The sequence below is a fragment of the Schistocerca piceifrons genome, chromosome 1 (genome assembly GCF_021461385.2).
Source record: "Schistocerca piceifrons isolate TAMUIC-IGC-003096 chromosome 1, iqSchPice1.1, whole genome shotgun sequence".
NCBI lineage: Eukaryota > Metazoa > Arthropoda > Insecta > Orthoptera > Acrididae > Schistocerca > Schistocerca piceifrons.
Window position 1 is genome coordinate 133866320 of NC_060138.1, and position 16514 is coordinate 133882833.

A 16514-nucleotide genomic window follows, 5' to 3' on the forward strand; every position below is an offset into this window, starting at 1 on the left:
CTAGTTTGAAACAAAATTTGATGTTAAGACGCTGTTCTTTCTGTACACTCAACATTTTCCGACGCACAGACAAAACGTCAACTACTTGAAACAGACGCCACGGGCAGACTGAGTGCAGGAGGCAGATGAAACTCGAGCAGTAGGCGGAGCGAGAGTCACGTGACAGGCAACGCGACTTTCAGCCTTATTGCATTCGTTTTATTGTTTCACCAGTACTAGTCCGGTTTTTTTCTAGCCACACCTCGTATTTGACTTCTCTATTTTTTCCGAATTTCCACGTAAAGGTCTTCTAAGATGAGATACGTTTGTAGTTACTGAATTGGTTAAAACACGCTCCAACGCGCTAAAGTTTCGCGTTTCTAGAGAAATAATTTACAGTCTATATCTTCAGACTTACGTTGTGCGAGCGATCTGTAGCATACTGCTACGTGCTTGATATCGAGATGTACCACGTTAATGGTATAATATTGAAAATACATGTGAAAATACATCTGTAATTGTAATCCCAAAGTCTGGAGATAGATGTAGAAAGAGAGAAAGCAAACAAATAGGTCGAGGCCAGAAACAATGACGCTTTTCTGCCGAGGGGAACCGACCCAGCCTTTGCACAACAGTCTTCGCAGTATATGTACAAGTATCTGGAGGGCGCTACTGCGTATCCTATCATGAGGAAGGTATAGATCCAGCACATCGATAGCTGTTCTGTTTTCGGTTTTCGTGTATTGAAGGTGTGAAACCCATTAAAATTCATCGACGAATGAATGGTTAGTACAGTGATGCTTGTTTGTCACAGCAGCAAGTCTACGAATGAAGTAGGAAGTTCGCAAATGGTGTGACTTCAGTGGAAGATGCTCTCCGTCCAGGTCAGGTACAACGAGTTGTGACTGCATAGAACATTACAGTAGTTGAAGTCATAGCGAAGAAAAACCGCCGAGTGACACTGAATGACATTGCAGCATGTTTACAGATTAGTCATGGGTCAGCACACCACATTGTACGTGATGTGCTCCAGCTTCACAAAGTGTCTGCAAGATGGGTGCCACCGTAACTGACTCCTGAAATGAGAGAACTACGTGTTGTTGCTTGTGAAGATCTTCTTCGTCGCTTTGAACGAGAAGGTGATGGCTTCCTTGCAAGACTCGTTACTGGGGATGAAACGTGTGTTCACTTCCATTTTGAGTGTCTTCCTCATCCACCATACTCACCAGACCTTGCCCCCAGTGGTTTTCATATGTTTGGACCACTCAAAGACGCAATGGGAAAAAGAAGTTCCATTATGATGAAGAGATACGCCACATGGTGGATGAGTGGTTGCGGGGACTACCAAAAGATTTTTTTCTAAAGGAATTCATGCACTAAGTAAGCGCTGGAGGACTTGAATTGAGAGTGGGGGAGATTATGTTGAAAAGAGATACAGCTGTGTACCACTTTGGCACAATAAATAATATTTAAAAAATATTTAAGGTTTTCATTTACTTCACCCTCGTAATTATGAGAGAGGACTTGGAGGAGCGGTTGAATGGAATGGGTTCAAATCAAATGGCTCTGAGCACTATGGGACTTAACATCTGTGGTCATCAGTCCCCTAGAACTTAGAACTACTTAAACCTAACTAACCTAAGGACATCACACACATCCATGCCCGAGGCAGGATTCGAACCGCGACCGTAGCGGTCTCGCGGTTCCAGACTGTAGCGCCTGGAACCGCACTGCCAATCAGGCCGGCGTGTGGAGGGAGACCAACAGATCAATACGGTTAGCAGATTCAGAAGGATGCAGTAGTTATTGGGAGATGAAGAAGCTCGCCCAGGATAGAGTAGCACGCTGCACCAAAGCTGTCTTCGGACTGAAGACTACAACAACAGCAGTTAATAGTTGCTCAGTAGAAAGACGTGTCCGTGTTTTTTGCAGTGATGAAATGAAAGTGAATTAGTGGGTTTGACACTCGTAAAGCCAAGATAATTAATTTGAGGGACATTTAATCGATACGACACGCATGGGTTACTGTACTAATGAGCAGAATAACGATTGAGGTATAATGAGCACTGCTACACTGCTTCAGTTAGGCTGAAACTGGGCAGGCGGAAACACCATCATCAGGATCTTAACTTAAAGCATAATGAAATAGTGACACAATTACTGCGTGATTCATACCAAGAGGAAACTTTACAGCAAATTTATGCATTGTGAGGTGCATGTATATTAATAAAATCAGAAGAGTGTTTCCATTTGAGTGGGCACATGTCACACCTCTCTAAATTTTCAAAAGCAGTTATGACTCAACCTACCTTCTTAAATGCAGTGAAACCTTTACACATACTCATCATCATGTGTGGTTTCACTTCAGCGATTAGAAACTATAGAAATTTTAAACACATCCGTCTGAGAGGGTGGTATGTAACAACTGCAGCGTGGTTCGCTTGTATTGTGGCACTGGGCTCATACTGTAGCTACAGCGGCTCTTGTAACCCTCCACTTCCAGAACATTTACCAACTTTGAAGGTCCCTGCAATATTAGTTTTACTGCTGGTGTGGATGGAGTCAGCTATAATGCTGTTCACGTGTCTCACTACTGGGAACAAGCACCTCTTGGAAATAATTAGTCTGCTGGAAACAGTAGAGCAATTGCTTTTTCACTGCCAGTATGGCTACAACAAGGTTTTTACCAAAACGCGGAGAGTGGGTTTTATTTTTGTTGCAGTATTATTAGGACTCTTTGTTGGTTTTTGTTTATATGCTGCAGCTGTCAGTTTTGAAGGGAAGTGGAAAGAAAGCATAGTCATGTTTTTTGCACTCTATAACTTAGTTTGGCAGATACAGTTCTTTGGCATCGTGCTGGTTGTGAGCGACCGGATGGGCGCCATCCAGAGGCAGCTGCTGAGGAGTGTGCGGCCGCCGCTGCACAGGGAGGCGGAGCTGGAGGAGGCGACTACCTTCGGAGGGCAGTGGTGGGTGGCGGAGGGTGAAATACGGCGCCTGCAGCGAGCCAGGCTGGCCCTGCACCGCGTCGCCCGCCTCTGTGGACACCACTTTGGACTGGCGCTGTCACTCTCCATGCTCAACCGCCTGCTGCAGGTCGTCTGCACCAGTTACAGCACCGTGCTGATGGTGAAGCACTGGCCACACCTCTCGTTTGGATTACGTGCCATGGCCACCACATTCGGTGCTCTGTCTGTGGTTGAGGCCTGCTGCCCGCTGGCTTTGTGCTGGGCGTGCACTTCTGCAGCGGATAGAGCAGTTAGAGTTGGCCTGGTGCTGAACAAGATTCAGTTCCTGCTTCCGCCCAGAGTGACGTCACGCTCTCTCCAATTGGCAGTGGAGAAACTGCACTTTTCCGCTGCTGGCTTCTTTGACTTACATCTACGTTTATTTGTTGCTCTTATTGGTACGAGTGTCACGTATGTTATAATACTTGTACAACTGCGCAGTTAAAATAACAAACGCATGATTCACGAGCTTACTTTTGATAGTAGTAGTCACTCATTGAGAGATACTTTGTAACAACACCAGCTACTGCACAGTTTGATCTGAAATGTAGTTAAGATTTTTAATAATATTAAAAAAATCAACCAAAACGCCTAGATCACTATTCTTCCCGTACAGACCAGACAGTAAATTGTGCTCTTATCTAATGTGCGCATGAACGAGATGCGACTGTTCAGTGTGCTGTTACCTCACAATTCGTATCCTAGAAACTGCCTACAAATTTTTCGAAAATGCTTTTGCAGAAACTTTGTGTGTAAATGTTGTTGACTATTATGTCTGTACATCTTCCAGTTCTTGCAGTTATATATCATTAAAAGCATCACCCAAAGTACATCAGAAAGCCAGGCTTCTTTAGATATCTCAGTTGCCAATAATAAGTCAAAATAACAGTTACTTATCACATAAGATTTGTTATTGGAATCTTAGCTTCTGCCTCTTGAATCATTAAATGGGATGCACTGTGTGGGGTGTAACAGGTATGAGGGCAGATATTTGCGTATGTGGTACCTTAATATGTGCGCAGACTAGTGGGAAATGGAAATGAGCGTTTGGCGTCATTGGCCGGGAGGTCACTGATGGGGCAGGTCCGGCCGCCTTGGTGCAGGTCTTATTGCATTCGACGCCACATTGGCCGACCTGCGCGCCGGATGGGGATGGAATAATGATCAAGACAACACCAGTCCCTGAACGGAGAAAACTCCCAACCCAGCCGATAATCGCACCCGGGCCCCTTAGGACGGCAGTCCGTCACGCTGACCTTTTTTTTAAATCTCATTTTTTTCTATACTGTTCGTTGAATTTTTTCGTGGCGGACGTCCGATGACACCAGTTCAGGTTGTCCGTTAATCCGTTCACCCAGTTTTTTTATTGCAGAGCGTAGCAAAACCCTCTGACTCTACACGCTGAGCCACTGCGCCGGCATATAAATGTAAATGTCGTGTGACTAGGGCCTCCCGTTGGGTAGACCGTTCGCCGGGTGCAAGTCTTTCGATTTGACGCCACATCGGTGACTTGCGCGTCTATGGGGATGAAATAATGATTAGGCAAAACACTACACCCAGTCCCTGAGCAGAGAAAATCTCCGACCCAACCGGAAATCGTACCCTGGCCCTTGGGACTGACATTCTATCGTGTCCATTCAGCTATCGGGGCGTACCCCATACCAGTGTGTTGCTTGTTTCTTTCCCTGTGTCAATTAGTCTTCTGACAAACACGTAACATACTTTACAACCCGACGTTTTCTGCATGGCTGTAATTGCACCACTAAGTGGACTACACCTGTCAGTGCAGACTAACGTTATTGCATCCACACGTCCACTCTTCAGTAAATGACCTGCTGTTGAGGAGAAAGTAATCATTAATGCCTTGCTCTTGCGACAAGTTCTTGGAGGTTCTACCCAACCTAAAAACATACCGCTTCTAACACCTACAGATATTAGTTGGTAAATGTCGTAAATACTGATGTAGTGTTGTTCAGTACACCATCCTCAGTCATCAATAAAACTCAGAATGAGATTTTCACTCTGCAGCGGAGAGTGCGCTGATATGAAACTTCCTGGCAGATTAAAACTGTGTGCCCGACCGAGACTCGAACTCGGGACTTTTGCCTTTCGCGGGCAAGTGCTCTACCAACTGAGCTACCGAAGCACGACACACGCCCAGTCCTCACAGCTTTACTTCTGCCAGTACCTCGTCTCCTACCTTCCAAACTTTACAGAAGCTCTCCTGCGAACCTTGCAGAACTAGCACTCCTGAAAGAAAGGATATAGCGGAGACATGGCTTAGCCACAGCCTGGGGGATGTTTCCAGAATGAGCTCAGTTGGTAGAGCACTTGCCCGCGAAAGGCAAAGGTCCCGAGTTCGAGTCTCGGTCGGGCACACAGTTTTAATCTGCCAGGAAGTTTCATATCAGCGCACCTCCGCTGCAGAGTAAAAATCTCATTCTGGAAACATCCCCCAGGCTGTGGCTAAGCCATGTCTCCGCTATATCCTTTCTTTCAGGAGTACTAGTTCTGCAAGGTTCGCAGGAGAGCTTCTGTAAAGTTTGGAAGGTAGGAGACGAGGTACTGGCAGAAGTATAGCTGTGAGGACTGGGCGTGAGTCGTGCTTCGGTAGCTCAGTTGGTAGAGCACTTGCCCGCTAAAGGCAAAGGTCCCGAGTTCGAGTCTCGGTCGGGCACACAGTTTTAATCTGCCAGGAAGTTTCATATCAATAAAACTATCTGCATTTATACCCATTACATCCTGTACAATGAATGGTCCACAGACCAGAGTCGAATAAATTAATTAATGAAAAATCTGGTTCACAGGGAAGAATCGAATAACATCATGTTTACAATCACTACTAAGGAAACTAGTTAAGGGCCTTAAAAGTAGGGTTGCCAGATTTCAGTGAGGAAAAATAGGGCCACTTACTTTTCTAACTCATATTTATTGAACATTTTCTTTGTTATACATTCAACAGAATCAAGAATGGTGCTTTCCAGCTGAGCATGCAATTTTCATCACAGTCTTATAAAAATCAGTGTAATTTTCATCATATCTGACGTAAGTGTTAATTGCATTTTCATTAGATCAGCTGAATATCTGTTTCACTCATCACTCCATTTAATGTTTACAATGGGGGAGCCTCTCTCCGTGGAACTAAAATTCTGCATATTTTGATGCACCAATGAAATGTATAGTGTACACCCATCTCTGTGGTACTGACATTGTGGCTGTCTCTGCTTTCAAGCGTTTATCTCCCTTCCCATAAAATAATTCACAAATTATAGCGATCTCTGAATACATATTATCTGCACTAAATATGAAGTCTGCACTAATATGAAGTGATCTGACTAATTTCAAAATATTTTGTAACTGACGTTTTTTTATTTGATATACAATTCATTTAGGACGATATGTTATTGTCATTAAAATCAGACCATATATTCAAATATTTTAGGCACACTACATGTAGATGCGTTCGTATTCTTACAGTTGTGTTTGTCTTTCACCTGATATTAGACCCTTCAATTTACCCAGCAACTGTTGCAACTCAACCATAAAGAAAAAAGCCGGTAAGTGAGGTATGACATTTTTTTTCTCCATCGCGCGGTTTAGTTTACAATTCGTCGGTAATTTGTTTCCTTAGGTTGGTACACCATTGGAAAACAAGTCAGTTAAATGCAGCAAAAGTGAGGATATAATTTCACTAAAATAAATTGTTGTTTTTCTGAACAAGACACAGTTCTTTTTAATGAAGCTGGGTCAAACATCTGCACTAAAAAGGTGTGATATAACTGCAGGAAGATATTTCAACAATTGTTCTGTGGCAGGCGTTAGACTTAACCACCTTGAAGGTACGTGTCTCAACAAAGCACTGTATTCTATATCAACAACCTTATTTGCATTTGTCTTTTCCACAGTAAAGCTTAAGACCTGGGGCGAGTTGAACTCTTATTATGGGATCATTTATAAGACCTTTTCAGACGCAACAGATTTACCAGACTCATTAGAGAAGTCTAGAATTGTCCAGAACATACCTGCTTGCGTATCAAAGTACGTTACACAAATAGGATAACATTTTTGATTACTTATGTTGGAAGTGTCAGATCCTACACCAAAAGACTTATTATCCTCTAAGTTTTTTGTTAAACTATTGACGCTATTGGTCCAAAAACACAAGTAATCAATGCCCCACATTTTGTTTTATCACAGGAGATTTTATTTTCAACTGTCGCGTGTGGGAATAGCTGAGACGATACTTCCACGCTGCACTCATTTCTGGCACAGGTAAGATGTTTAGCTGTGTGAAAAGCGAATGTATGTTCAGACGCAGTTATCTGAAAATGCACTATCAATAGCGCCTTTTGATTATTTCCTAAATAGCTCTACATCTTCTACATACCTTGTCTGTTTCAGCAGAGTCCACCTCTTAGAGACTTCTCATCAGCATGGTTCGTACCGAGGTTAAGCGGCTGTGAAATGGAAAATCTGTCCATAGTTTTCGAACACGTAATGTACGATTTACTTTATGCGTACCTCCTGGAATGGCCTTAATTCTGGAAATCATTTTTACCAAACTGAAGGACACATTTACAGTCTTATACTCCGGGAATTGTCAAACTGCTACACATATTGAAAAAAGATTTCTACAAAGAAGTCAGTTCTAAAACGCAAAATACAAGATGGCTTGCAATAAGGTGTTGAATCTGCTCCCATAACGAACGAAACCAAGTGTCTTCTTGCAGCTCTGCCTCTGACGTCACATCCGTCTCAGCTACCATCACATGCGCGACTTGCGTGAAAAACACTATCTGCTTCGTAGAATTTGGTACCGGAAGATTAAGAGTTATGTCTATGTCTCACGTTCAAAAACCGAACATTTGGCATATGGTTAAAGGTTTGCTACGTACCCGAAAGGAAACGGGAAAACTCTGTATTGTTCTGGCTGCAAGCTTTCGTCTGACAACCCAACTTAAAATAATGTTCAACGTAGCATGTAATCACTATAAAACAGAGATTTATCCTCAAATGTCGTAGCGATAATTAAAGAAGTTCATTGCATATTTTGAAAACATAACACCCTCACGACAATGAAATTCCTAATCTTGGCCAACACCATGATATTTAACCAAATTACAAGGCTTTGAAGAAGCATGCAAACAATGTGGAATTTATTACATAATAATCACAATTGGGTCCAAGGATTGGAATATAATGACACATCTGAGGGCTGGGCAAGATCTCATAACAACCTTTTTAGATGTGTGTCAACGGGCTGTTAGTGTCGTTGAATGTTGCCTATTCGTGTATGCTACTCGTTAGCGATGTGAGATACTACCTATCTTCACCAACCAAAAGCATACGATAAGCGTCTGGATCCTTTTCTTATGTCTTCTTTCCTTTCAGTGATCGTTGTGTTTGGTCCTTGCGGACGTCACATGACATCCGTTTAAGTTCGTTTGTTGATCTTTCCACTCAGTTTTTTTATTACAGAGGCCAACCAGCTCTCTGACCGAACACGCTGAGCTACCGTGCCGGCTGATGGAATGCTCTTCGTTCGTAACCTGTCGAACCGATACACTACAGGGCGACATACCTCTGCAATGAGGCTTTTGTGAAAGACAGGTGTAACAGCCCAGCAGTGGACCTCACGATATGATTTCATCGAGTGAAGTGACAGACTTCAGAGCTCCAATTCGTGTGATGGTATACTCATTTGGTGCTGCTGGTGGCTTACAATTCCCTCGTAAAGTTGGGTGTAGCTACAGTGAAGCTTTCCATAGGCTGTTGACGTTAAACGAAACGTGCGTTGAGCTACAGCAGACTTCTCAGTATTGTGGCTTTCCGATAGCAAATGTGCCTTTTTTTCGGTTTCTGTACATTGAGCGTACAAAGAAGCTACATATGTGAACAATAACTGCTTTACGATCATTGGTCTTTGCAGTTATTAGATAAAACATTTTTAAATTTACTTATTTGTGGTACGGAAATACATATACAAAGATTACAAAACTTCTGCATTTCAGCAAACAAGCACAGTTCTCTAGCTATATATGGATATAAAGGTATTTTGTAACATCACTCTCACTGTCAGGAAATACTCGAAAGGACCCTTGTAGGCTCGTGCGGGACACGTCGATACAAAACCAACAACCGTCCGCACCACAGTCGCATGATGGCGATGAAGATTTCCCCCACTTGTCGAGAGTGTCTGCACATCGTCCATGGCCCATTCGGATGCTTTTCAAGGTAGTCCAAATTGCCTGCGGCAGGTCGAATTTAGAGGGTTTCTTCAGGCAGGCAAAGCAGCTTCAGGCATTGTGGAGAACAGTTTTATTGCCAGAAGAGTTTCCCTTCATCGATGGTATTTAATTCAATTTCCTTGAGAGCCCTAGATGTGATGAGAATGATATATCTTCAGCTTTTTGCTCCTCAGACAATACGTCGCCCAGTATTGGAAGGTTGGTGTTATTAACAGTTTCCTGGTATTCATGCAGTAGCGTGCTCTTCCGTCTGATATCAGGAGGTGGAATGTGCGTCAAGATTGGTGACCAATAGGTGAGAGCAAATCGTATCGAGCCATTAACAATGCGCACGGCCTAATTAAGTTGTACGTCCATCTTTTTTTTACGTGCGGGCTGTTAAGCCAGACAGGCGCACAGTATTGTGTTGCGGACTGTACCAGTCTGAGTGCTGATACCTGGAGAGTGTCTGCTGACGATCTCCAACGAGAGGAACAGAGATTATGGATAATGTTGTTTCTGATTTTGAGCTTAGCAGATGTTTATGTGAAGTGTCTCTTAAAAGAAAGTGATGGTAAGGAAAATTCTTACAAAGAAGAAAACAGCAGCCAGCCACTATTAATACTGCTATTTATTTAGGTAAATAGCGCCGTTACCGGTTTCTAACTGGCAAGTTCATCATCAGACGGCTGTTCGCATGATTTTCAAGACACACTTTACATTACCGTCCGTTTTCGATTTTTATTATTCCACTGTGGCGAAGAATTTTTGGTGTGTTGTTGCCGTCGAAAATTCCGCGCGGTTTTGTTGCGAAGTTGCAGGATTGTGTTTTTCGAATGTTCCAAAATATATCCAGCACTTATGTAATTTGTGCGTCAGCATACTGTGCAAAGCACCACACACACACACACACACACACACACACACACACACACACACAGACCAAAAAGAATTTGCCACATGTGAAGTTATCGCAAGATTGCACATCTGCAGATGGGGTGCTACAAACGAAAGTTGAAAATTAGGTGGACTGATAAGGTAAGGAATGAGGACGTTCTCCATCTAATCGGTGAGAAAAGGAGTATGAGGGGGACACCGACAAGAAAAACGGAGAAGATGACAGGATATCTGTTAATACAAATGGTTCAAATGGCTCTGAGCACTATGCGACTTAACTTCTGTGGTCATCAGTCGCCTAGAACTTAGAACTAATTAAACCTAACTAACCTAAGGGCATCACACACATCCATGCCCGAGGCTGGATTCGAACCTGCGACCGTAGCGGTCGCTCGGCTCCAGACTGTAGCACCTAGAACCGCACGGGCACTCCGGCCGGCTCTTAATACATCAGGGAATAATTTCCATGGTACTACAGTGAGCTTTAGAGGATAAAACATGTAGAGGAATACAGAGGCTAGAATACATCAAACTGATAACTGCGAGAGTAGGGTGCAGCTGCTACTCTGAGGCGGAAAACTTACCACAAGTGCGGTAGTCGTGAGGACCACATCAAACCAGTCTCAAGACAGACGACTCAGGAGAAAAAGCACTACCCAAAAAACGTCCGCCCAAGGTAGCTGAGTCGTCAGCGCGACAGAATGTCAATCCTAAGGGCTCGGGTTCAATTCCCAGCTGGGTCGGAGATTTTCTCCACTCAGGGGCTGGGTGATGTGCTGCCCTAATCATTATCATTTCATCCCCATAGACGCGCAAGTCGCCGAAGTGGAGTCAAATCGAAAGACTTGCACCCGGCGAATAGTCTACCCGACGGGAGGCCCTAGTATAAACAAGAAGTGACATAAAAATTGGGGATATTGAGATATATAAAGTTGGTAGGAAACATGACAACAGCTATTACTCTACGTTCAGTCAAAGACGAACACAATATTCAAGAAACACCCTTCAGAATGGGAACATTGAAGAATAGTTATCTGTATAAATAGCATATTTTGTTCCCAGCGTTGGCAGCTTTTTGAACGATGTAGAAAAGACGTGATAATTGTTTGTAACTGCTGCTGTAGTTGTTTTCTTGAAGCAGTCACGACTGACTTGGTTAGACCATCAGAGAGAGCGCACCGCTAGTTCCTGCAACTAATAACTTGAGTACATCGTTCGCTTGTTACATACTTTTACGAGCTTCAAACAGGAGCGACTTATTTTCAGTTATCGGGGTAGTTACTAGTTTATTTTTGTAAGTTCTTACGTGTTTGACTGCTTAGTAGTCACAACTTTTTATTTGAATAACAGTTTAGTGTACGGTACCGCTGTTGCTATTGACCGTTGTATCGACCCTCGTATCGTATAGACTTTTGTTTGTTAGGTTAGAACAACTCAGTGTTGATTAGACCGTCAGAGAGAGAGCACTTCGATTTCCCGCTACTAATAAGGCGAGTACACCGTTCGTTTGTTGCATATTTTTACGAGCTTCAAAACATGGTTCAAATGGCTCTGAGCACTATGGGACTTAACATCTGAGGTCATCAGCCCCCTAGAACTTAGAACTACTTAAACCTAACTAACCTAAGGACGTCACACACATCCATGGCCGAGGCAGGTTTCGAACCTGCGATCGTAGCAGTGCCGCGGTTCCAGACTGAAGGGCCTAGAACCACTCGGCCGCACCGGCTGTCTACGAGCTTCAAACTGGAGTGGCTGCAATAATGGTTAGGAACTGCGATTGTTGTGTACAGATGCGAGCTGAGTTGACGTCTCTTCGCTCACAGCTCCAGGTAGCTTTGGCTTCTGTCACACAGCTTGATGCCACACCAAGTTGCGTCACTGTGAGAGATTGAACACGGGGATGCGAGCGACGTGAGCACGTCCCTCGTGTCCTCCGATCGCTCCTCTGCTGTGACCGCCCCAGGTACTGCCTACACTGAGGTTGACCTCTCACCCGTGGTTGAGTGGGAGATCATTCCAAAGTCTGGCAGGAAGCGAAAAACTTTCCGAGGGGCCCATCGTAGGACCTTCCCGGTTAGTTTGACAAACAGGTTTCCAGCGTTAACTGTGGCTGACGATGTCTCTGAGTCGGATGCAGTCGTTCACTCTGTTCCAGAGGAATCTTCTCGGCCTGAAAGGTCTGGGCATTCACAGATGGTGGGTTTGCTGGTAGTTGGGAGCTCTAGCGTTAGGCGCGTAATGGGGCCCCATAGGAACATGGCTGAGAAGGAGGGAAGGAAGCCAAAGTGCACTCTGTGTGCATTCTGGGGGGAGTTATTCCGGATGCGGAAAGGGTGCTTCCGGATGCCATTAGGAGTACATGGTGCAGCCAACTGCCGGTGGTGGCTCATGTCGGTACCAGTGACGTGTTTCTGGATCCGGGCCGCTGGCGGAAGTGGTAAAGACTACCAGTCTTGCTTCCGAGATTAAGACGGAGCTCACCATCTGCAGCCTCGTCGATAGAACCGACTGTGGTCCTTTGGTGCAGAGCCGAGTGGAGGGTCTGTATCAGAGGCTCAGGAGGTTCTGTAACCGTGTAGGCTGCAGATTCCTTGACTTGCGCCATCGGGTGGTGTGTTTCCCGGTTCCGTTTAATAGGTCAGGGGTCCGTCCACTCCACACAGGCGGCGGGTCACGGGTGGCGGGTGCTGTGTGGAAGGGACTGGGCGGTTTTTCAGGTTAGAGGGTCCCAGGGAACCACAGAAGGGACGTCCGCCCATAAGTGGGCAGGTAAAACACAGTAAGGTAGTTGTAGAAACGATTGGTATCGTAAAAGTAAATTGGCGTAGCTGTGTTGGGAAAGAACCAGAGCTCCAAGCCCTAATAGAAAGCACTGAAGCTCAAATAGTTGTAGGTACAGAGAGCTGGCTAAAGCCGGAAATAAGTTCGGCTGAAATTTTTCAAACGATCTAACAGTGTTCAGAATGGATAGATTAAATACAGTTGGTGGTGGAGTATTTACTGCTGTTAGAGGTGGTTTGCCTCGTTGCGAAATTGAAGTAGATAGTTCGTGTGAAACAGAGCGGGTAGAGGTTATACATGACAATCAGACTAAACTATTAATTGGATCGCTTCACCGACCCCCCGACTCAGAAGATATAGTTGCTGAACAGTTCAAAGAAATCTTGAGTCCCGTTTCAAATCAGTACCCCACTCATACTAGTCGGTGGTGACTTACATCTGCCCTAGATAAGCTGGAAAAATTATGCATTTAAGGCCGGCGGCAGGCATTAAACGTCATCCGAAATTGTACTGAATGCTTTCTCAAAAAATTATTTTGAATGATTAGTTCATGAGCCCACTCGAAGCGTAAATGGTTGCGAAAGCATACTTGACCTTTTAGCAACAAATAATCCTGGACAAATAGTGAGTATTGTGACGAATACAGGGATTGGCGACCACAAGGTAGTTGCTGCTAGGCTGAATACCGTAACACCTACAACCATCAAAAAGAAACGCGATGTATATCTATTTAAAAAAGCTGATGAAATGGTCTTAACGCCTTTTTAAGAGACAGTCTTCACTCCTTCCAATATGATCTTGTAAGTGTAGAAAAATTGTGGAATGTTTTCAAAGAGATAGTATCGACAGCAGTTAAGAGATATATAGAACATACATTAATAAGTGATGGTACTGATCCTCCACGATACACAAAATGGGTCAGATTGTTGTTGCAGAAGCAACGAAAAAAGCATGCCAAATTTAATAGAACGCAAAATCCCCAAGACTGGCAAAGTTTTACAGAAAGTCGAAATATAGCGCGTAATTCAATGCCAGATGCTTTTAATAATTTCCAAAACGATATTCTGTCTAGAAATTTGGCAGAAAACCCAAGGAGATTCTGGTCATACATAAAGCACACCAGTGGCAAGACGCAGACAATACCATCACTGCGCGATAACAACGGTGAAGTCACTGATGACAGTGACACTAAAGCAGAGTTATTAAACACGGTTTTCCGAAACTCCTTAACCAAAGAAATAGAAGTAAATATTCCTGAATCCCAATCAAGAACAACTGCCAAAATGAGAAACACAGAAGTAGATATACTCGGTGTAACGAAGCAGCTTAAATCACTTAATAAAGGCAAGGCCTCCTCTCCAGATTGTATACCAGTCAGGTTCCTCTCAGAGAATGCTGATTTAGCAAATACATACAACCCCTCTCTCACAGAAGCATCGTTACCTAAAGACTGAAAAATTTCTCAAGTCACACCAATACCTAAAAAAGTAAGTAGGAATAATCCGCTGAATTACCGGCCTATATCACTAACGTCGATTTACAGTAGAGTTTTGGAACATATACTGCATTCGAACATTATTAAGTACCTCGAAGAAAACGATTTATTGACATATAGACAGCACGGTTTCAGAAAATATTGTTCTTGTGAAACACAACTAGCTCTTTATAGACATGAAGTAATAAGTGCTATCGACGGGGGATTTCAAATTGATTCCATATTTTTAGATTTCCAGAAGGCTTTCAACTCCGTTCCTCACAAGCGTCTTCTAGCCAAACTGCGTGCCTACGGAGACTCGCCTCAGTTGTGCGACTGGATTCGTGATTTCCTGTCAGGAAGGCCACAGTTCGTAGTAACAGACGGGAAGTCATCGAGTTGAACAGAAGTAATACCCGGCGTTCCCCAAGGAAGTGTTATAGGCCCTCTATTGTTCCTAATCTATGTTAACGACATAGGAGACAATCTGAGTAGCCGTCTTAGATTGTTTGCAGATGATGCTGTCATTTGCCGTCTTGTAAAGTCATCAGATGATGAAAACGACTTGCAAAATGATTTAGATAAGACATATGTATGGTGCGAAAAGTGCCAATTGACCCTGAATAAGGAAAAGTGTGAAGTTATTCGTATGAGTACTAAAAGAAATCAGGTAAATTTCGATTACGCGATAAGTCACACGGATGTGAAGGATGTAAATTCAAATAAATACTTAGGGATTACAATTACAAATAACCTAAATTGGAACGTTCACATAGATAATATTGTGGGTAGAGCAAACCAAAGACTGCGATTCACTGGCAGAACACTTAGAAAGTCCAACAGGTCTACTAAAGAGACTGATTACACAACGCTTGTCCGCCCTATTCTGGAGTACTGAAGTGCGGTGTGGGATCCGCATCAGGTGGGACTGCCGGATGACATCGAGAAAGTACAAAGAAGGGCAGCTCGTTTTGTATTATCTCTAGATAGGGGAGATAGTGTCACAGACATGATACGTGAATTGGAGTGGCAATCATTAAAACCAAGGTGGTTTTCCCTGCGAAGGGATCTTGTCATGAACTTTCAATCACCAGTTTTCTCCTTCGATTATGAAAACATTCTTTTGGCATTCACATACATAGGGAGAAATGATCATCATGATAAAATAAGAGGGACAGCTTGAAGGTGGTTCGTTGAACCCTCTGCCACGCACTTTATTGTGAATCGCAGAGTAATCACGTAGAAGTAGACGTGCTTACAGCAGTACACACGTTAGCTAGCCGCATTTACTGGTTAATAACAACAACAGACCTGCCACAGTAGCCGGTTATCGCTGAAAAAAGCGGTTTTTAATTATACCGGGTTATTTTCGTCTCCAGTTTCACTTCTATTGAAACCATCCAAAACAGCTTTTTTCCAAAATAACCAATCTTCCGTTTTTTATTGCTATCATTTCCAACAATAATAGTAGACATCACACTGAGGTTCCAAATTCTATGACTCTGTCAGACCTCTGCCTTTTCCGTTCTAAGATATATGGAATCAAAACAGGAAATAAAATAGCTAAATAAAAGAAAACTTTGACCGCCCACCGTTTGCTGGTTTGCTCGAGAAGTACGGAGGTTTTGAATAATACAAAAAATTCACCAGTATTCTCCTACTGATTCTAAGAGTTTTTCGAATATGTGTCGAAAATCACGTAGTAATTGAGAACTGTATCACTTTTTGGGTATTGCGAATAGTCAGTGCTAAATGGTGACTACTAAGGTTGAAGAAGTCTATTTTTCTTTAATATCTGCTTTATTATAAACTATGAATGGGCTGTTAAGTTTTTAATTTATTACTCGTGCCATAAATTCTTTATTTATTTAACAGAAATACAAAAACTCTTAGCGTTCTTTTCTGTAACTGTTACCACTGATAAAACCGTTTTTAGTCAAATGTATATCTTTACGTTTTAACGAGGATTTGAATACAATTGACTTTTTGCTCACAAAACAAAACAAAACTCTTTTAAAAACAGAACTGTTTAGATAATGGGCGAAATATAACGTTTGCTAGGAACGATTACACGACAATAACAATATTTCGGTGATGAATTAATCCAGCGGCGGATATTTACTTTATAGTCAGTTGATAAATGCT

The 16514-nt window shown here is 43.1% G+C and overlaps 1 protein-coding gene across 1 annotated transcript; it reads left to right on the forward strand.

Annotated features, from left to right (window-relative positions):
- The first annotated feature begins 2781 nt into the window (after positions 1 to 2781).
- Positions 2782 to 3432, forward strand: LOC124789290 (putative gustatory receptor 2a). The gene has a single exon (XM_047256637.1). The coding sequence runs from the start codon at positions 2782 to 2784 to the stop codon at positions 3430 to 3432; it is 651 nt and encodes a 216-aa protein (XP_047112593.1).
- Positions 3433 to 16514: the final 13082 nt, after the last annotated feature.

Coding starts and splice junctions, on each gene's coding strand:
- LOC124789290 (XM_047256637.1), top strand. CDS start 2,782: ATGTTTTTTGCACTCTATAACTTAGTTTGGCAGATACAGTTCTTTGGC.